Source organism: Lithobates pipiens, unplaced genomic scaffold (genome assembly GCF_037356315.1).
Source record: "Lithobates pipiens isolate NorthernLeopardFrog02 unplaced genomic scaffold, aLitPip1_a1.2 Scaffold_16, whole genome shotgun sequence".
Taxonomy (NCBI): domain Eukaryota; kingdom Metazoa; phylum Chordata; class Amphibia; order Anura; family Ranidae; genus Lithobates; species Lithobates pipiens.
This window is the reverse complement of record NW_027507748.1, coordinates 277,386,894-277,409,564: the sequence shown is the minus strand read 5'-3', so window position 1 is coordinate 277,409,564 and position 22,671 is coordinate 277,386,894. Positions and strand designations below refer to the sequence as shown.

The 22,671-nt window shown below is 40.8% G+C and overlaps 1 protein-coding gene across 11 annotated transcripts in view; it reads left to right on the top strand.

Moving 5' to 3' along the window:
- Positions 1-22,671, top strand: part of NAV1 (neuron navigator 1) — a 269,078-nt gene that overhangs the window by 191,126 nt on the left and 55,281 nt on the right. For 6 of the 11 annotated variants that reach the window (XM_077481467.1, XM_077481464.1, XM_077481463.1 and 3 more), the window contains 5 exons: positions 3,675-3,727; positions 3,945-3,968; positions 4,259-4,360; positions 9,701-9,784; positions 18,446-18,557. In XM_077481467.1, the coding sequence (XP_077337593.1) occupies positions 3,675-3,727; positions 3,945-3,968; positions 4,259-4,360; positions 9,701-9,784; positions 18,446-18,557 (375 nt within the window). The remainder of the gene's footprint in view (positions 1-3,674; positions 3,728-3,944; positions 3,969-4,258; positions 4,361-9,700; positions 9,785-18,445; positions 18,558-22,671) is intronic. The other 5 variants (XM_077481465.1, XM_077481471.1, XM_077481469.1 and 2 more) reach the window with 3 other exon arrangements.

The window sequence follows — 22,671 nt, the reverse complement described above, 5'->3', positions numbered from 1 at the left end:
ATTGGGCACTTAAAAATAGCTAAATTAATTCACACTGTATGCTTTAAGGTAAATAGTTCAAAACTGGAGCGGCTAGCTTAGGCTCTTAGTGGCATGCTGAGAGGCTGAGCCAGCTGCTAGTCAGGCATCATTTATGTTGGGATCCCTGCAAAGCCTGAATTGGCTCTGTGATATCACCCAACAGTGGGCTTTAGCCTGCTGTCAGCTGAATCTGGGACACAAGAGTGCAGAACTAAGTGCACTCCTGTGGCCCAGAAGAGCACTTTCACATGCAATTTCACTGTACACAATGCAAAAAAACACTTTTCAAACTTTGAAAGTACTGCTGGGTTTTCATGCAGTCATTTTTAAAGGAGTATAGCTATGTTCTCTCATTGAAGTTCATCTTTTTTTTTTTTTTTAAATCAAGCAAAGGTTTATTGAGATGTCACAAATTTGTACAACCAGGCATTAAAAGTACATGTAGTTTACATCAAATATCAATTCAGCATACCAATATTGTAGTTCGTGTCATGGGAATGCTTTAAGTGCCCTTTAGAGCCATATATAGGGTTGTGCATAACCGGGACACTAGGGCCACCATATCAAAGCAGGTAGACAAGCATTAAACATTTGGAAAGCAAGGGCATGCAAATTCCAGCCATAACATTATCAGTAAAACTAAACGTATCCATTTTTTGTGAAAAATTTAACAACAATAACCTGTAGATTACTAAATCAGCTAGGGCCAAACCATGAAAAGCCAACCAACTACCCCATACCTTCTCAAATTTGGAAAAGCTGCCTCTATGCTGATATATCAGCTTTTCTAACCTCAATGTTGTGCCTATCTGTGCAAGTCACATTTGAGGTGAAGGGGGAGTATTGGAAGTTCAATGACGTAAAATGAGCCAGCGAGCGTGAAACAATGCCTCTTTAACATACCTATCTGGTTTAATAGCAACAAGCAAACCTAGTATACAGTGTTTAGGATCCATGTCTATGGAGATCTGGAATGCAGAGTACGCCATAGTAACCACAGCATTCTGGTAGCAATAAAGTTTCGGGCACCTCCATAGCAAGTGTATTATGTCCCCTACATCCCTGTTACATCTAGCGCATATGGGGTCAGGGCGTACACCCATGGAATGTAGCCTGAGTGGGGTAAGGTGGACTCTCAATAGAATGTATAATTGTGACAGTCTCTGTGAGATGTTAAGAGAGCACCCCTCGCACTGCCTTCAGAGCCTCCTCCCATTGGTCTCCTGGGATATCGTCTATGCCCCCCTCCCACCTTTCACATGCAGAGCTAGGAAATTTCTCCAGATATACCCCTCAGGAGCATAGCATAGCAGTTGGATATAAAGCCTTTGGTAGAATGGGACTCCCGCATAATTCCAAAGATCGTGGTCTGTGACATCTCAGAGGTCCCCAGAGACTGCTGAGCATTCACCGCGTGTTTCAATGGCAAATAATAAAAGAACATATTAGAGGGAATGCCATATCTAGACTGCAGTTGTGCAAAGGAGATTAAATGTCCATTAGTTATGATATGCTTGATATTCATCACCCCATACTCTCACCACCTAGCTGCATGCTGTAACTTGGCCAACTCGGGGTAGGTTTGGTTATCCCAAATAGGAATGTACCTTGTGTAACCCATAACCCTTTGTGGTTGTTTAGCTTTCTCCCATATTTTGTGTATAACCCCAAATAGGACTGTACCTTGTATAACCCATAACCTTGTTTAGTTTAGCTTTCTCCCATATTTTGTGTATAAGCCTGTAAGTCGGACACTGTTTATTTGGTTTGGAAAAAATCTGCGCCTCTAGACCCTCGGCTAAGTGATTGGTTCCACTAAACTGCAACATTACAGACAGCGTGGAATCATGAGTTCCATCCTCATCCTCGCTAGACCACCCACCAAGTGTTGAAGTTGAAACGCAATGTAATAGACCCAGGGGTTTGGGAGAGCCAGCCCTCCCCTATCCTTTGGCTTCTGCAGTTGTTCTAGTTTAATTCTAGTATTACCTCCTTTCCACAACAGGGATCAGAAAATTGTTGACCACACAGAAAATTCTTAACGGGGTAACCACCTGGGAGTTATGCAGATGATAGAGAAGCTAGGCATCAAAATCATTTTGACAAGATCGGCCCTCCCTGCCATGGAGAGCCATAACTTGGTCCAGAGTTTAACCTTGTCCCTAAATTTTGTTAGGAAGATATTTAAATGGCAGTAGTTTATGAGCTGTGCAGAGATTACTATCCTCAAGTTTTTAAATGAGATCACCACTGGTACTGGATAAAGGGGCGCCCCCGATCCAGGGGGAATAAAGCCAACTTAGACCAGTTGATTGTAAGCCCTAAAAACTTTCCAAAGTCTAAAATAGTGGACATGACATGCCTCCGTGTCCCCCAATAACAAAAGCATATCGTCCGCATAAAGTAGGACTTTGTACCAAACTGGAACCCCTTTATATGTTCATTGGTCCTAATTTATGCCGCTAGCAGCTCTATTGCCAAGGCAAACAGTGGTGAGAGGGGGCAGACTGGCCTGGTACCCCTCCCTAACTCAAATGCTACGCTATGAGTAAGCACCAGTAGTTACGGTATGAAACATGTCAGCTGTTGATTTAATCTTTTTGCTGTATGGTTTTTAACCAATAAAGAAATCATTGTTGGGGTGCGGCCACCTGGATATGCTAACTCAAATGGGGTGGATAGTTTGCCCCTTACCTTATACTGGCCTGTGGGCAATATGGCAAAAGACGGACCCAGGATATAGAAACAGGACCAAACCCAAAACTTTCTACCACAGCCCACAAGTACCCCCATTCAACGCTGACGCCAACAAAGCCACCCATGTTATTGGCTGTGGTTTGCATGTTGACGAACAACCTTCTAAGATTAATAGCTGTAGATTTGTTGGGCAACCCGCCTGGTCAGCATGATTTGTTGAAGCCTGCCTGGTCAGCATGAATTATTTCGGCAATGACAGTGTTTAGCCTCCTGGCTAGAACCTTAGCAAATATTTTAATGTCCGATTGAAGGAGAGATATAGGCCTATAGGACGTGGGTTCTGTGGCAATCTTATCTGGTTTCAATAATAGGATAATGCTGGCCCTTGACAATGATAAAGGTAATGTTTGTCTAGACTGAGCCTCATTGTATACCTTGAGAACCACGGAAGCAGTAACTCAGAATACATTTGGTACACTTCCATGGGTAGACCATATAATCCCCTGGGGCTTTGGAGTAAGGGAACATTCCAACTGACTTCTGTAGCTCCTCTAGTGTAAAGGGGGCCTCTAGACGTATCCGCTGAAAATCTGACAAACGTAGTAGTGTAACAGAATGTAAATAACAGGTACTGTAAATTCCTCCTGCGTGTAGGACACCTTGGAGGCATAAAGCTCCATATAAAATCAAACCAATTCAGCCATAACAGCTTCAGGTGTGTTGGAAGTTCATCTTTAAGAAATACAAATAACAGTCTTCTGTGAAACTGCTGTAAATGCTAGTGTTGTTGATCGTCAAAAGAACAAAGCATGCACCATTTGTAGCAATTCACATTCCAGAATGTCTCCATGGCATCAGTGTTCATAAACTGTGAACTTACAAGTTCATGTATTTTGGCTTTATTTTTCAGCAAAGCTATCCATTTTTACTAATCTGATGATCTCTTTATTTTTCAGTTCACGGTTCTGTTCTGTCACTGGCATCAAGCGCATCATCAACATACTCCTCTGTAAGAACCAACTGTATGAAAGTGTAGCTGCAGCCACAGCTGCCCATGCTGTGTTTAGAAATCATTATGTTCATTAGCAGTGCATGAAAGACTCTGCTTGTGCTTTGAATGCAAATAAGAATGTAGAGATACATATTAATAAGCAGCTGCAAGACTGTTTTTCATGCTGTAACCTCCTCTCTTTATTTTTCTGTGGCATGCTACGCTTGTCTATCAGGCTGAGGAAAGGATGCAATCGGAGGTACATTTAGTGTTCTATCCTTTGTTGCAGAGCTATTCTTTTCCTCTTGATTTACTTGAATTATTTATTTCTAAATAGTATACCCTATATTCTACTAATATTGCAATATCTTACACATACTTACTATATATACAAATAAGTACTAATAATATAGCAATATATTGTGTATACTAATATCGTATAGTGTAATAATAGCATATCATTATATTTGTGTAGCCTAACAGTATAACATGCAGCTATTTACATTTTTAAACTTACAGTTATTTACTTTGTTTTGCTGTAAAAAATAGCAAATCCGCAAGCTGCGAAGAGAACTGGAATCATCACAGGAAAAAGTTGCAACTCTGACCACACAACTGTCTGCCAATGTAAGTGCTGGTGCACAATGTAACGTAAGTGCTGGTCTTTTTAACTTAATCTCTAATTTAAAGTATTTTGACTTGTTCCACAGTTCAAACTTACTCCACAGCCTTCATGTACACATAACCTAGTTTGTCCGCCAGTGGTCAAAACTTTCCTATCCTGAACGTGATTCTTCCACGTTCAGGAGAGGGAGGTTGAAGCTCCCCTAACCACAGCAGCTCCTTAACTCTGGTAAAAAAGTCTATGTGTACATTGACACATACTATAGGCTTTTATAGAGTTGAGTTTAGGAGCTTTGGCAAAAAAACTCTGTAATTTACATGGACCCTTAGTTAAAGGGAACTTCTGAAAACAGTATCATCCTGTTGTCTTGATGGTATGGGTGGACAAGTAATTCATTTTTATGGTATCATAAAATCATATCAGTGTGGTTGCTGTAGTGCTCTATAAAAGTGGTTGCACACCCAAAATATGAAAAACTGTTAAACACTACTTAAAGTGATTCTAAACATACAATGTTTAATTACCATTATCCATTCTTATTCATATTTGATTTATGCAAAATTCATCTGATTGCTTTAACCACTTCAGCCCCGGGAAGGTTTTACCCCCTTCCTGAGCACTTTTTACAATTTGGCACTGCGTCGCTTTAACTGACAATTGCGTGATCATGCAATGCTGTACCCAAACAAAATCACCTCTGCGGTTTTTATTTTTTGCGCTATAAACAATAAAAGAGCGACAATTTTGAAAAAAATATATATATTTTTTTACCTTTTGCTATAATAAATATCCCCCAAATAAAAAAAACAAATTTCTTCATCAGTTTAGGCTGATATATAGTCTTCTACATATTTTTGGTAAAAAAAAATCACAATAAACATATATCGATTGGTTCGCGCTAAAGTTATAACGTCTACAAACTATGGGAAAGATTTATGACATTTTTATTTATTTATTACTAGTAATGGCAGTACTGTGACATTGCGACGGACAGATTGGACACTATTGACACATTTTTGGGATCATTAACATTTATACAGCGATCCGTGCTATAAATATGCACCGATTAATGTGTAAATGTCACTGGCAGGGAAGGGGTTAACACTAGGGGGCGATCAAGGGGTTAAATGTGTGTTCCCTCAGTGTGTTCTAACTGTGGGGGATAGGACTGACTAGGTGAGGAGATATATCGTTGATGCTACTTAGTAGTCTCCTATACCCTGACACACAGGTATTTGAGTGTTTACACACACAAATTCCTGTGCTAGCACTCGTACACACGATCGTGCCCGCCGGCCACGCGCATCTGGTCCCTCGCCGTGCAGTGGGCATGCACCCTAGAGGCGATTCAGTTCGCATTGTGCGCTATACAAGTATTTCATTCATTCATTCATTCACCCTCTGCTGGCCGCTTAAGGGAAGGACGTACCCATATGAGATTTCGCCCAGGAGAGCCATTCTGCCGCAGTTTATCATTAATTAATCATTGCTGTTCAGAGGTCATATGACATTTCCCAGGTCTTTCCTGTCAAGGCATCATGATATAAAAAAAGGCTTTCGGAATGGAAAAAAAAAAAGAGAGAGAGAGAGAGAGAGAGAGAGAGAGAGAAAATAAATCATTATTAGCAACAAAGTGTTTTAAAGCTTCATACATATAAATCTATATTTCAAAACAAATGTTTATTATCAATAACATGGTGTTAGGCTGTGCCGTGCTCTTCCATTTTAATATCCCATCCCCAATATAAGGACATGGAGGAGGAGAATGTCATTTAGCACTGTGTATACGCCCACATATGTGACTTAAGGATAGAACCTCATTTTGAGATTTGGTGTTTACAAGTTAAATTCATTTTTGTTTTTGCTAGCAAATTACTTAGAACCCCCAAACATTTTATATATATATATATATATATATATATATATTTTTTTTTTTTTTTTTTTTCTAACACTCTAGAGAATAAAATGGTGGTCATTTCTATTGTCCCGTATTTGCGCAGCGGTCTTACAAGCGCACTTTTTTTGGGGAAAAAATACTCTTTTAAATTAAAAAATAAGATAACAGTAAAGTTAGCCCAATTTTCTTCTTTTTTTTTATATTGTGAAAGATAATGTTATGCCCAGTAAATTGATACCCAACATGTCACGCTTCAAAATTGCCCCCGTTTGTAGAATAGCGACAAACTTTTAACCTTAAAAATCTCCATAGGCGACGTTTAAAAATTTCTACAGGTTACCAATTTAGAGTTACAGAGGAGGTCCGTTTTCGTATGCACCCGCTTCTGCGTGCAAGCTTGGCGGGACAGGGCGCTTTAAAAAAAAATTTACTTTTCAATTTTTATTTTGACACTGTCCTTTTAAAAAAAACATTTTGGGTCACTTTTATTCCTATTACAAGGAATGTAAACATCCTTTGTAATAGAAAAAAAGCATGGCAGGACCTCTTAAATATGAGATCTGGGGTCAAAAAGACCTCAGATCTTATATTTACACTAAAATGTAATAAAAAAAAGTCATTTGAAAAAAAAAAAAAATCTCCTTTAACCACTTCAGCTCTGGAAGGATTTTCCCCCTAATGACCAGACCATTTTTTGCAATACGGTACTGCATCGATTTAACTGACAATTGCGTGGTAGTGCAAAGTTGTACCCAAACAAAATTGATGTGCTTTTTTTCCCACAATTAGAGCTTTCTTTTGGTGGTATTTGATCACCTCTGCAGTTTTTATTTTTTGCGCTATAAACCAAAAAAGAGCAACAATTTTGAAAAAAGCAAAATTTTCTTACTTTTTGCTATAATAAATATCCCCCCAAAAAACATAAAAAACTAATTTCTTCCTCAGTTTAGGCTGATATGTATTCTTCTACATATTTTTGGTAAAAAAAAAATCGCAATAAGCGTATATTGATTGGTTTGTTTGCGCAAAAGTTATAACGTCTACATAATAGGAGATAGATTTATGGCATTTTTATTATAAATTTTTTTTTTTTACTAGTAATGGTGGTGATCTGCGATTTTTATTGGGACTGCCATATTGCGGCGGACAGAATGGACACTTTTGACACTTTTTTGGGACCAGTGATATTTATACAGCGATCAGAGCTAAAAATAGCCACTGAATGTCACTGGCCGGGAAGGGATTAACACTAGGGAAGATCAACGTGTTAAATGTGTGTCCTAGGGAGTGATCCTAACTGTGGGGGGATGGGACTGCCTGAAGGAGGAGACAGGCAGTATGAACAACAGATCAGTCTGCTCACCCCTGACATAACTGAGATTTGTCTGTTTACACTGACAGACCTCTGTTCTGTGTCTCTCAGGAACGATCGTGGGTGCCCGGCAAACATTGTGGCCAACAGGCACGAGCATCGGCTCGGTCTCCGCGCGTGCTCCCCCTAGTGGTCTTAAAGCAGCTGACGTACACCTACGGCGATTTGCCCAGGCGAGCCAACCTAGCTGGTCATCTAGTGGTTAAGAGCATTGGGCGGAAGTGACGTTTGACGTCGCTTCCGCCCAGTCAATGCTATGGAGCGGAGTTGGGGTCATCTTCCTCTCACTCAGCAGCCAGCCAAGCAGGATAGAAAACCCGATCTGCTCCACCGCTACCGGTGGCTCTGGTAAGCGGCGGAGACCAACGGAGCAAGCGGGCGAGGCCCTCTCCCACCCCCAATAAAAGTGATCTCATGGCCAATCTGCCACTGAGACCACTTTTATCTGAAAGTGGACCGCCAGCTGAAGATAAGGATTGTGGGCAGCTATCTGGCACAAGTGTAGCGTATGGCACAAGTGTAGAGTATGCCTATACACATTTTTAGGGTCAGTAACACTTTAAAAAAAAAAACAGTATTTAGAAGACGCACTCAATAATTTCTGTTTCTGCAATGGCTCATATATTGTTCATATGATTGTTATAGAACATTGATTCAAACTGAAAAATGTACATTTAAATTTGTGTACTCGGCACATTTAATGCTTAGGTGTCACTCACTCACTATGGTATTCGTTTTTTGTATTCTGCTTTTCTCTATCTCCCCCTCCTGTCCTTTTCCCCACTGCAGTTGGGATTTTTCAGAACAGTGTTGGCAGCTAGTGCACATGCTTAGTTTTCAGTGTATTTTTACCCTGAGCATTTCTCCCCTGATCACATCCTGATCACATCTGAGTAGCCCATGTGACTATAGAGTCACACATGTGGGTGTACACACCCTAGTAAATGACAGCCACTCCCTCCTCCTGCCTCCATGCCCAATAACCAGCTAAACACATGGGAGGTGGGATATTACATCTTGATTAATAGAGGCTTCATCTCCCCGTTATTCTAAAACACAGACTGGAGGGGCGTAGCACAGCCTGTGACTGGCAGAAATCCACCTACACATTGCTATTTTAAAAAAAACAAAGATTTCATATCAAAGGCTGTTTATTTTTACTTTGAACATGTGAACAGCAGCAGAGGACTAGAAGCTCCTCCTGCCGCTGTTTCCCTACAGACAGTCTGGGAAAGAGCTGGGTCATGTTACAGCTGTATATCAATTAGGAAAAAAAGGTACTTAAATGTTTTTATTTATTAAAATAATTTGGTGTCTTCTTCCATATAGAATAGAATGCATTGTGTAAATTAAACAGTGTGTGTTTAGTATCACTGTTTTCTTTATGTTTGATTGATGTTTGTATAAAGGTTGTACAAAAAAGAAGGAAAACCCTTCAATACACAAAAAACAAACAAAAACAAATAGAGAACTAATAAAATACAAAATGTCTCATGTTTCAAAAATGCACATCAGCCAAAAATGGGTGTCGTGATGTAAAGGAAAGGAAACAAAGTACTCATAAACAGCAATATAGACATGTACTATTATACTGGATCTAGAGAGATCAAAGTGAGTGGATAGTCAATCCAAGTACCCCACAGCTTATCAAAGAGCTTTGGTTTCCATCTGAGTTCAAAAGTAAGTTTATATAAGTGTAGTGTTTTATGTTTAGTACCACTTTAATACCAAACTCATAAGAGATGTAGGCCCTGCCTTAAAGTAAAAGTTCAGCCTAAAACTAAAATCCAGAAATCTTCTTGCAGCCACAGTCTAAGACTAACCAATCTAGCCCTGTAAAAGGTAAGTATTGTATTTTTTACAGGGCTGGATAGGTTAGTCTTAGATTGTGGCTACAAGTGGATTTAGAGATTTTAGATTTAGGCTGAACTGCCACTTTAAGCAGCATATATAGTTATTTTTTACAGTGGATGTGTGAGGCTAAATGGAGCCTACTTTAGTTTAATGATTGCAATCCTTTCCAGACTTATAAAAGATACTGTATCTTGTATCTTGTTTAGCGATTTTTCTTTTTTTTTTCTTTTTAATCTTTTGCAGGCAAACCTAGTTGCAGCATTTGAACAGTCATTGGTGAACATGACCTCCAGACTTCGTCTGCTTGCTGATACTGCACAAGAGAAGGTGAGTAAATCAAACAAAATTGCTGCTTTCCTACTGCTTCAATAAATAAGACCTAATGCATATTAGAGTACTATTTTAAAGGAAAAGTGACTATTCATTCCTAATAAAGATTTTCATCATATGTCTAAGCCTTAGGTACATTTATTATAGCGTGCTCCGCCTTAACTTTGCCATATACCGCTGGATATTCATCAACAGTGTTACAGATTTGACCCTTGTGTAGTATATTGACACTTTGTTTAGTGTATATCACCTAGCAAGAATGATCAGCACTTGCTCATTATCGTTCAGCAGGCATTTCACTTAGAGATTTTGTGATGTTCTGCAAAGTCTGTGGATAAGATGTAGGGATAAGCAATAAAAGGGAGATTTAATTTTGCTGTTATTTTTGTGACATTTGGGACATAAAACCTGATGCAATGGGAAATGCAAAATTTAGGGGGGCATTAAATGCCTCATAAGGGCTAGAGATTTTTTTTTCAATTATTCTGAACCTGTTTTTGAGCCAAAACTAAAAAAGACAGTCTTAAAGGCAACCCTAATCCTAAAGGCAATGCCAATCCTAGCAAGATCACTGACCCCATGTTTGTAAAACAAATAATGTGATCACCATGAAATCGATTGCATTTGATCAACAAAAGCATGTCACATAGAAGCAGAGATGTTTGAATGCTCCTTGCTTAAAAGGGGAAAGTTATTTATTGGTATTTTTTTAACATGGCCAAATTAGAGGCTAATATTCCATCAAAATTGCTAATTTCTATGTGAAATCAAGTTCACAGAAATTGCTCCACTCATTCCTAGCAAACATTCGCTTTTCGGCACAAAAAAAGAACATTGGTCCCCTAATGTGCATGTGCATCACATTCGTACCATGTTTCCCCCGAAAATAAGACCTACCCTGATAATAAGACCTAGCACTGTTTTCCAGGAGGGCTGCAATATAAGCCCTACCCCGAAAATAAGCCCTATTTCGGTGCGCCGATCCCCTCTTCTTTCAGCTGGTAATCTCGGCCCCCCTTCCTGCATTGCTCAGAGCGGGGAAGACAGCTGGGGCGGACTATGGAAGCGCCGAGAAGGGCTCAGCTGATCTATTCTTCTCTTGTCAGCATGGGGATCTCGGACCCCCCTCCCTCTGCACTAATCATAGCCATTGAAGAGGGCTCAGGCAGGCCATTGAAGCAAGTGTCAGCAGGGGATCTCGCCCCCTCCCTCTGCAGTGCTCACTGGAAGACAACTCAGGCAGGCTATGGAAGAAGGTATTTGCACTGTTTCATTGCAGAAACACATTTTGCATTATGTGATCCTGTGATAGAGGGGATTCTGTCATTTTGCAACCACTGGGAAGATAGCACATTGCATGGCAAGCCCTACCCTGAAAATAAGCCATAGTGTGTTTTTGGCTGATAAAATTAATATAAGTCCTGGGCTTATTTTTGGTGAAACATAGTATGTCTGCTGATCTGGTGAGTGAGATTGTGTTGTATATAGAGAAAGCAAAATGCGCTTGCTTCCTTTGACCTTTGAGGGACATCATCTGTTCAGGGCTGCCTGAACGTCCTTATAAAGAATGCCAATGGTGGCAAGATTACGCATCTTCCTCAGTAAAAGAAGCCCAGGACTCAGTCTAGGTAGACTCAACCCTCAATGGAGGCCAAGAAAAGTCCTTTTTTGACTCTAAGTCCAAACCCAAGCCTGGCACCCAGTCCTCTTTAAACTCTTAGATACATCTTTGATAATCAATAGATGTCTTTGATAAGTCTTTGTCAGCATGCGGATGTGTTGGGTGGTTTCCAGGGACCACAAGCTAGAGTTTTCGCTCCAAGCCACCTCCAACCTACCTTTGTCACTGCACATATTAACAATGGTGTACATCAACCATCAGGGAGTAACCAGAAGTCTTGACAGGGCAAGAGAGGTAGAGCAGATCCTGTCCTGGACAGAACCTCATGTTCCAACCTTGTCTACCGTGTACATCGTAGACCTCCTGGCTTTCAGGTTCAACAACATACTGGACAGGTTTGACTCCAGGTACAGGGATTCTGTAGCAGAAGCAGTGGATGCTCTGGTAGTTCTATGGTATCAGTACACCCCGATCTGCATCTTTCCTTTGCTAAAACTCCTCTCCTGTTCTTCAGGATCGATGTGGAGGGTATTTCAGTGTCCTCCATAGCTATAGACTGGCCTAGGCAGATGTGGTACTCTGACTTGACTAGCAGATGCTTAGAGGGCTTTTCCAGATCGGCTGGATCTTCTGCCTCGAGGACTAATTTACCACCCAACTACATGATCACTGGCTTTATCTGCATGACCGTTGAAGCCCAGGTGCTGAGAGACAGTAGCATCTCAAAATCTGCGATTCTCATGATGCTAAAAGCTAGGAAGTATACTCCTCACAAGCACACAAGATCTTGGTTTTCACACTAGGAAACTCTCTGTGAATGAATTTCTTCCTTCTTGCCGATGGATCTTTGTCTACAGTACTGTTAAGGTTCATGTATCTGTGCTTGTGATCTTGTTCCTGAGACCTCTAGTTTCCTTCTCTTTTGTGCACAGTGTCACCTATGTGCCGCTCTCATTCACAAGGTTGCGTTATATGTTGCTATCAGCTTTCTAAGGCGGTTGTCTGAGTGAGTGGCTTTACCCCGTAGAGAACCTTTCCTGGTCTTACACAGTCAAGGTGGTGTTAAAGCCCAGAACTTCCTTTCTGCCTAAGATAGTTTCACCTCAATCGAGGCATTATTCATTCAACCCTCTGCTCTGCTCCAGTTCATCAGAAGGACAGTTCATCTCCCTCCATTGCCTTGATATAGTACTAGATGTGAGAGCTTATTTCATAGCCACTGCTTGCAACAGAAAAACAGACTCACTATTTGTCATTGTTGTGGGTCCCTGCAAGAGTGAACCAGGTTCTTGTTCCACCACTTCCTGGTGGCTCAGACAGACCATCATTCAAGCTCATGGTCTCAGTTCTTCAGCATCGGGCTACTTTCTCAGATGTGCAAAGTTGCCCCTAGGTCTTCTCTTGACACATTCACAAGTACTGCCAGGTGGATGTTCATGACTGTTCTGATGCCAGCTTCAGGCATATGGGCCTTCAGGTGTTTTTTTGAGCTGCAGGCAGTCCTCAGTTATAATGTTTTCAGGATTTTTGTGTTCACTGTAAAATCCTTTTTCTGGAGTCCATTTAAGATCACAGGAAGTCTTAAAGCAATATTGAACCCAAAAGTAAACATTTATTATGTTGCAGCTTACCATTTCTTAGATGCAATGTTTGCATTAGTTTCCTTTTTATGCTTTCTTTTCTCTATAGTGATCTGGCCAGTAGTTCTGTTGTTTTTCAAAAGAAAATCTCTCTTGCAGTTAAAGGGATGGGACAGACAATTTAACACTGGCAGGAGTGCTTTTATTTATTTATGTAAAACCTTTATCCCAAAAGGAAAAACTGTTATATGTAACTGATTATAAAGTGTGAGCTGGAGTTTGGGCTCAATTTATTAGTGTATTTAAATGTGTTAATATTTCTAACACTCCCCTCTCCCCAAACCGACAGTGCTGCTGTCCAAACTTGGCTCCTTCATGCAGAGTGGTGTCTGTATAATATAGGAAGGGTGTTACTGGCCTGATCACCAGGCGAGAACAGAAGGGAAAAAAATAAAAAATAAAACTAATACAGCCACTACATCTAATTATTGGTAAGCTGCAATATATTAATTTTTTTACCTTTGGTTATAAAGCCACTTTAAACTATTATTACTCTGCCTACTACCCAGAGAATGGTAAACAAAAAAAAATTTAGACCAGCCCTGGTGTACAGATTTTTTGTTTGCCATTGTCTAGTCTTCATGTAGGCAGTTTTAAGACTTCATGTGTCCCTCGATGGACTCTAAAAAAGTTTACAGTCAATAGAAAAAAATCCTACACTAATGATTCAGTGCAGGACAGCTTAACAACTTTCTCTGTCATTTGTTGCATCAGAACATGTAGGCAAATCTATTCCATAAAGGTACTCATGTAGTACATAAGCATTTGCAGCTGCTTAACTGATGAAAGCAGTTTGCTATGAATGAGTTCTGTAGATGGACTGGCTCCTTTCAGTACAACAATTAAAAGCCTGCATGGTTGGGCAGTTTTAGAATCTATGTTAAGAAAAATAAATGGAAACTTAAGCATGTACATAGTTTAATTGCAGAATTTAACAGTAATCTGCTAAAACCTTATTTTGGATTTAAGACACTGTATAAGAAAGTTGGTTAAAAGTCATAAGGTTGCCTGTGTTAATAGAAAATGTTTTGGTTTAAAGATCCACTTAACCCGCAGTACACTCTTATTGCTAAGTGATACTAGCGGTGTATTTTTGAATGCATTTGAGTAAACTTAAAGTGGATATAAACCCAAAATGTTCTTTTCTAATTAAGACTCATATCTGTTACAGCAGAGGATGTCATTTCATCTGTGCCCAGTCTTGCCACGAAGAATTAAACCAGTCCTCTTATCTTTCTTCAGTAAGATAAAAACAGACACACAGAGAAATAGCTGTTGGTTTCTTTCCCCTGGTTGTGAGTGACAGGTGATTTCCTTATCTCTTGCAGGAGTGTGAGAGAGGCAGTCTGCCTACTTCACATCCCCCCTCCTTTCTTCTCCAGCTCTCCCAGGATTGGCTGCTCCACTCCTCAGCATGATTGGGCATGCTGAAGTCATGTGATGACTTTCCTGGGTTTTGATTGGATGTTAGTGATCATGGGGCATAATACACGAGACCAGCAGAAGTTCAGTGTAAGAAATATCAATGCCTGGCCAAGGGGAGTGTAGAGGAGGGCGGGGAGTCTACTGATATCACGACTCCGCCCACCGAGCCCTGGACAACAGACCTGCCTGCAGAATCTGAAATATTGCGGGGCTCCAAACAGCTAAAGATATTTGACAGGTAAGGATACATGCAGAAGGCATGTATATCCTTACTGATCAGCACTATGGAAGTAATTAAGAAAGGATGAGAATGGGTTTACATCCACTTTAAATATATTGTATTTAAATTATCCTGAGGGTTGCATTCAGTCTTCTGCAAAGTATCTTTATAATCTTTAACCCTTAAGACTGCATTCACACTTCAGTGTTTTGAATCGCAGGCAGATTTGCCGCAAATCTACTTGCGATTTAAAAGGACCGATGTGTGAATGACATTTGCGATGCCAGTCATTTATTGCAGCGCAATTTATGGCGCAACAATCGCGGCAGACCCCCAACGGGACTTTAGATGTCATTCAAATGAATGGCATCTCAAATGCGAGTCCCACGATTTTGTAAATCACACATTGTCACTTTCAAATTGCGGTCAGATTCGTGGCAAATATGCCCACGATTCACTTTACTGAAGTGTGAATGCAGCCTTAGTCTTGCTTACATTTTGTACTTAGGCTACACACACATGTATTGTTTACTTTAGCTTGTATTAAACGCATTCAATCAGTATACATTTGCAAAGCATTTGGGGCCTATTCAGACCAAATTTCAATGTGGAAAGACACGTTTTGTGTGTGTTTCCCACACCACAAGTAAATGCATTGCCTTTGCGAGACGCATGTGGGTGCCAATGAATTGTTAAGGGCACGCCAAAGGCATGTTGCAAACTTGCAGCATTTGCGACCACCAAATTGCATGGTACTGCAGTACCATGTGGTCGGGTGCAGTGTATTCTGAAAAATTTGTGTTTGTATCAAGTTTTAATGGGCTGTCAAAACTGGAACGTGTGGGAAATTTACAGAGGTGCGTGCGTTCTGGTGTGAATGGCCCAAACTATGTTTAAACCCAAAAATACAAATATAATAAAGTGCAGATCAAGGTGGTTGTAAAAGCACAAGGTTTTTTTTTACCTTTTTTACCCTAATCGGGGGGGAGGGGCTGAGCTGCGGCTCCATGTGTGAATGGACACACAGAGCCATGGCTCAGGAGTGTGCCTGCTTGGGTGCCCCCACAGCAAGCTGCTTGCTGTGGCAGAACCCAACAGGGGGGAGGGGCCAGGAGCGTCGGTGCAGGATGCGAGAACAGGAGGATCTGGGCTGCTCTGTGCAAAACCACTGCGCACAGCATGTATGTATAACATGTTTGTTATAATAAAAAAAAGAACAAGGCTTTAATATCACTTTAACAGTTATTTTTGGTTGCTAGGTTAAATTTAACAAAATTAGTTTATTGACAGGCATCACATTACACATACAGTATCTCACAAAAGTGAGTACAGCGCTCACATTTTTGTAAATATTTTCTTTATATCTTTTCATGTGACAAAACTGAAGAAATGAAACTTTGCTACAATGTAAAGTAGTAACTGCACAGCTTGTATAACAGTGTAAATTTGCTGTCCCCTCAAAATAACTCAACACACAGCCATTAATGTCTAAACTGCTGGCAACAAAAGTGAGTACACTCCTAAGGGAGAATGTCCAAATTGGGCCCAAAGTGTCAATTTTTTGTGTGGCCACCATTATTTTCCAGCACTGCCTTAACCCTCTTGGGCATGGAGTTCACCAGAGCTTCACAGGTTGCCACTGGAGTTCTTCCACACCTCCATGATGACATCATGAAGCTGATTGATGTTTGAGACCCCACAGATGCTCAATAGGGTTTAGGTCTGGAGACATGCTTGGCCAGTCCATCACCTTTACCCTTAGCTTCTTTAGCAAGGCAGTGATCATCTTGGAGGTTGTTTGGGGTCGTTATCCTGTTGGAATACTGCCCTGCGGCCCAGTCTTCAAAGGGAGGGGATCATGCTATGCTTCAGTATGTCACAGTACATTTTGACAATCATGGTTCCCTCAATGAACTGTCACTCCCCAGTGCCGGCAGCACTCATGCAGCCCCAGACCATGACACTCCCACCACCATGCTTGACTGTAGGCAAGACACACTTGTCTTTATACTCCTCACCTGTTTGCGGTCACACACGCTTCACACCATCTGAACCAAATAAGTTTATCTTGCTCTCATCAGACCACAGAACATGGTTCCAGTAATCCATGTCCTTAGTCTGCTCCTCTTCAGCAGACTGTTTGTGGGCTTTCTTGGGCATCCTCTTTGGAAGAGGCTTCCTTCTGGGACTAGAGCCATACAGACCAATTTGATGCAGTGGACGGCGTATGGTCTGAGCCCTGATAGGCTGACCCTCCACTCCTTCAACCTCTGCAGCAATGCTGGCAGCACTCATACGTCTATTTCCCAAAGAAAACTTCTGGATATGACACTGAGCAAGTGCACTCAATTTTTTTGGTCGACCATGGCAAAGCCTGTTCTGAGTGGAACTTGTCCTGTTAAACCACTGTATGGTCTTGGCCACCGTGCTGCAGCTCAGTTTCAGGTTCTTGTCAATCTTTTTATAGCCTAGGCCATCTTTATGTAGGGCAACAATTCATTTTTTTTTCAGATCCTCTGAGAGTTCTTTGCCGTGAGGTGCCATGATGAACTTCCAGTGACCAGTATGAGAGCGTGAGAGTGATAACACCAAATTTAACACACCTGCTCCCCATTCACACCTGAGACCTCATAACACAAACAAGTCACATGACACCGGAGAGGGAAAGTGGCTAACTGAGCCCAATTTGGACATTTTCACTTAGGGGTGTACTCACTTTTCTTGCCAGTGGTTTAGACATTAATGGCTGTGTGTTGAGTTATTTTGAGAGACAGCAAATTTACACTTTTAATACAAGCTGTAACCTAACTATTTTACATTGTAGCAAAGTGTCATTTCTTCAGTGTTGTCCTATGAAAAGATATAATAAAATATTTACAAAAATGTGAGGGGTGTACTCACTTTTGTGAGATTTACATGTGGACCCCACTACTAGGCTTTGACTGGTAAGGTAAGATCAACAAGTGTCGGTGCTTCAATGTGGCTGGTATTGGGACCAGATGAGGCTTTGGTTTATATGGTACCCAACACTTTGCAGACTGTATGTCTGGCACCAGGACCTTAAAACATCTTCAGTTTTATTCTGTGTTTACTAAAAACAAGACTTAAAGAGGTTGTAAACCCTTGTGTTTTTTCACCTTAAAGTATCCTATGCATTAAGGTGAAAAACTTCTGATACTAACCAGCCCTCCAGCCCCCTCATTTTACTCACCTGAGCCTCTTCGTTTCCACAGGGGAGACGCACTCTACCTCTCTGCCCGTTGTCTTGGCTGTTGATGGATAGACTGATAGCAGCACATCCAATGGCTCCCGCTCCTGTCAATCAGATCCAATGACGCAGGCACTGGGGCAAAGTCCAGCAATCTGTGTCTATGGACGCAAAAGCCGGACTCGGTAGCGTGCCCACAGGGTAACCAACAGGGAGAGCGATTCTCCTAGGGGGTTTCCCGAAGTGGGGAGGAGCTGATTGTGCAAAACGAACTGCACAGTGGAGGTAAGTATGACATGTTTGTTATTTAATAAAAAAAAAACAAGGGTTTACAACCCCTTTAACTGTTTTTTGGGAAGCCTGGGGTGTTAAAGCGGATATCTGAAAATACACTCAGGCATCTTAGGTACCATCAGTACAGTTATATTAAGTTTCAAAATATATACACAAGCTCAAAGTATAAGGGTAGTTTCAATTGTGTTAAGCAGAATAGAAAGCCAAATATATTTTACATTTTTTCATCCTTGTGATTTACTAATTTTAGGACTCGGAGCTTGTAGAATTGAAAGAAACAATTGAATCACTAAAATCCAAGAACTCTGAGGCACAGGCTGTCATCCACGGGGCACTGAACCCTCAAGATCATGCACCACGGGGTATGCTGGAACTTTCTGTCAATTGTTATTATTGCTAGCCTGCTAAAAACTGTATAAAGACAATTTAACATGACTTTTGTGAGTACTGTGTGACAAAATATGATTTGTTTTATTTGTTTCATTTTATTGGTTTTACCTGAGATGGTGTATATGGTTACCATTTATCATTATTTTTATATTATAAACAGATTTTAAAAAAATCCCTTCCATTAGTTTCTATACCACTAGGCCAAGTGCTAATATTGACTTTAAACTGACTGTGATCTTTGTAATAGTTTGTGTAACTTGTTATATGGTAGTTACAATTAAGTGTCCTATTGTGCATCTATATATTTTTTTTTAAGGTGTTTAAGTTTTTTTGCATAAAAACACCAAGTACACTAAATACAAAACAGCTTGCAAATTCAGTACATCTTAGAAAACGGTGTGTTACAGTAGAGATGAAGCACCCAATTTGAGGTTGCAAGTAAGGACACTTAACGTGTTAAAATACTTTCAAAATAAATGCACGGCCAATGCTTTGCTATTTTATTGTAAAAAGTAGTATGATTATATAATTACTGATAAAGTAATTTATTTATATGCTGGAAGGACCACAATATTTGCTAAATTGCTAATATTATCAATATTGGTTGCTAATCACAAAACTAACCTGCAATTTAACCTCTAAAGTACCATTTTGTAGAAATCTGCATTGTCCTTTCTTGTATTTTAGGTTTACTAATTTTCACTTCTGTTATAAGATGCTTTTTGTAACTCATGTATGTCCAGGCATGCACCCAGGGAATATTGCAAAACATTTCTGGAACTGGTACAGTTTGGGCATGCCTAGGCATGCTTAGGCTGCATAGATGCTGCCTAAAAAGGCTATAAGGGTATGTTGACACCACTTGCGATGGGACTGCAATGGGCGGCTATTCTAGCACTGTCCCACTGTGTTACGGTGGTGTACCGGCATGGTGCGATGAAAAAAAAGTAATGCATGCATTACTACTTATTAGCACAGTGCGAGGCACTCCACTGCCTCAAACTGCGTGGCTGGCGATTGAACTTTATAAATCTGTGTGACATTTCAATCACTGCACTGATCTCAGCCAGAGCGCACTGTACAACAGCCGCTGCGTTGCAATGCAACTGCAGGTGTTAACTGGCTCTAAAGACAACAACTTGCATGGGCAGATGCCACTAATTTGGTTAATATTAATTTCCATGTAAGGTGCCTTGAAAAAATAGTCATACCCCCTTGAATGTGATAGACCAACACAAAGTGGCAAATAATTGTGAAGTAGGAGGAAAATGATGAATGGTTTCAATGGTTACAAAAAAAAATCTGAAAAGTGTGGCTGCATTTGTATTCAGCACCCTTTACTCTGATACCCCTTACTAAAATCTAGTGTAATCGATTGCCTTCAGAAGTCACCTAATTAGTAAATAAAGTCCACCTGTGTGTAATTTAATCTCATTATTAATACAGCTGTTCTGTGAAGCCCTCAGAGGTTTGTTAAAGACCTTATAGAACAAACAGCATCATGAAGGCCAAGGAGCACACCAGAGAGGTCAGGAATAAAGTTGTGGGGAAGCTTAAAGCAGGGCTAGGTTATAAAAAAATATATTAAGCTTTGAACATCTCACGGAGAACTGTTCAATCCATTATCCAAAAATGGAAAGAATATGGCACAACTGCAAACCTACCAAGACATGGCTGTCCACCTAAACTGATAGACCAGGCAAGGCGAGTATTAGTAGAAGCAGCCAAGAGGCCCATGGTAACTCTGGAGGAGCTACAGAGATCCACAACTCACTATTAGTTGTGCACTCTACAAATCTGGCCTTTATGGAAGAGTGGCAAGAAGAAAGCCATTTTTGAAAGAAAACATCAGGAAGTCTTGTTTGCAGTTTGCAAGAAGCCATGTGGGGGACATAGCAAACGTGGAAGAAGGTGCTCTGGTCAGATGAGACCAAAATTGAACTTATTGGCCAAAAAGCAAAATGCTATGTTTAGAAGAAACTAACACTGCACATCACCCTAAACACACCTTCCCCATCATGATGGCAGTACCAAGTTGTGGGATACTTTTTTTTAGCAAGGACAGGGAAGCTGGTCAGAGTTGATGGGAAGATAAATAGAATCAAATACAGTGCAATCTTAGAAGAAAACCTGTTAGAGTCTGCAAAAGACTTGAGACTGGGATGGAGGTTCAAGTTCCAGCAGGACAACGACCCTAAACATGGAGCCAGAGCTACAAAGGAATGTTTTAGATCCAAGCATATTCATTTGTTAGAATGGCCCAGTCAAAGTCCAGACCTAAAGTCAAATGAGAATCTGTGACAAGACTTGAAAATTGTTGTTCACAGATGCTCTTCATCCACTCTGACAGAGCTTGAGCTATTTTACAAAGAAGAATGGGCAACAATTTTACTCTCTAGATGTGCAAAACTGCTCGAGCACACAGGAAGAGAGCCTGTCAATCAGCTGGAGCTCCCTCCCCTGTCATTTTTTCTCTTGCAAAAAATGTGTACCAAAAAAATGGCACCCTGTGGGGATGAGAACATATAAACAAACAGCTGCCCCCTTTAAAGTGAACGAATCACTGGAACTGTGCAAAATTATAAAATAAAGAATAAGGCGCTATATATGGTAAAAAAAAAAAAAACTGTCACAAAACTAAAACACTGCATCAAACTCAAATGTGCACATTAATGAGAAAATAAGCAAGCATAAAGTCCATAAGTGAATAAATCCCAACACCAAAACAGAATACTCTGAAATAAAACTTCTAGATCTTCCACCACGAGTGCTCAGTATGAAGATGGCCACTCACTAGAGCTGTTTGACCCCTTTTTACAGGATGGTCAAGAAACACTTTGGGAACCCCAGATTGGTTCCACTAATGGCATGAATTCACTCCAATGGCCACTCAGGAAGAGTAAAAAATGACTCCACAGGAGACACGGATGAAATTCTCATTGTGTAGTCATTTTTAATAAAGAAAAAACAGCAGCAATCATATCAGTTACACTCACATGTGATAGTGCCTGGCCTGGCACTAGGTGTAAACAGCGTGTGTGAGTCAGCTGATTCCTGGGGGAAGCATGCATTCCATGTCTCACACCGAAGGTGCAAAGCCTGGTGTAGGGTTTCGAATATGGACCTGGAAATTACAGATCCTCCGCTGCGACATATGTTTCGCCATGAATGGATCTTCAGGGAGTGAGGGGCAAAAATTTCACTCTCTGACAGACTCAGCTCTTTTCCTGTGTGAGAGCTTCCTGTCTAATCAGCTGGAGCTCCCTCCCCATCACTTTTTTTCTATTGATGTCAGGAAAACTTGTCATAAGTGATGCATGCTGATAGCAGAGGAACGAAGCTGCAGACAGAATTTGAAGATCAGTTAGTGGGGCCAGAGAAAATTACCTGGAAAGTCAAGGACATTGTTGAGAATTTTCTTGGCAACTACAGAGCACCAAACTACATTCAGCTGGTTGACAAATTTCTTTCAGCATGCAAGACAATGAAGTGCAACATGTAATGCCGCGTACACACAACTGGACTTTCCGGCAGACTAGGTCCAAAGGGATTAGTCCGTCGGACAATCCGATTGTGTGTGGGCTAGTCCGATCGTTTTTCAAATAAAAAATCTGATGGACCTAGAAATAGAACATGTTTCAAATCTATCTGACAAACTCAATTCCGATGGACTAAAATCGGGAAAACCATTCGTCTGTGTGCTGGTCCGACGGACCAAATACGACGCAAGGGAAGCGATTGGCTACTGGCTATTGAATTTCCTTGTTTAGTCCCGTTTACGTCATCACGGTCAAAATGAATAGACTTCTGAACGGACTTAGTCCGTTCGTGTGTGGACAAGTCCGTTCCTTCAGAAAGTCTGTCGGATCTATGCCGAAAGTCAGTCGGGAAGACCGTCGGACCTAGTCTGCCGGAAAGTCTGGTCATATGTACGCGCCATAAATTAAGATTCATTTTTTCATTCGCATCTGGACTTCTTCCCCCAAACCCTAGGTGCAGTCAGTGACAAATAAAGTGAAAGGTTTCACCAGGGCAGTGCCACAATGAAAAAACAGTATTAGGGCAACTGGAGTCCATCAATGCTGG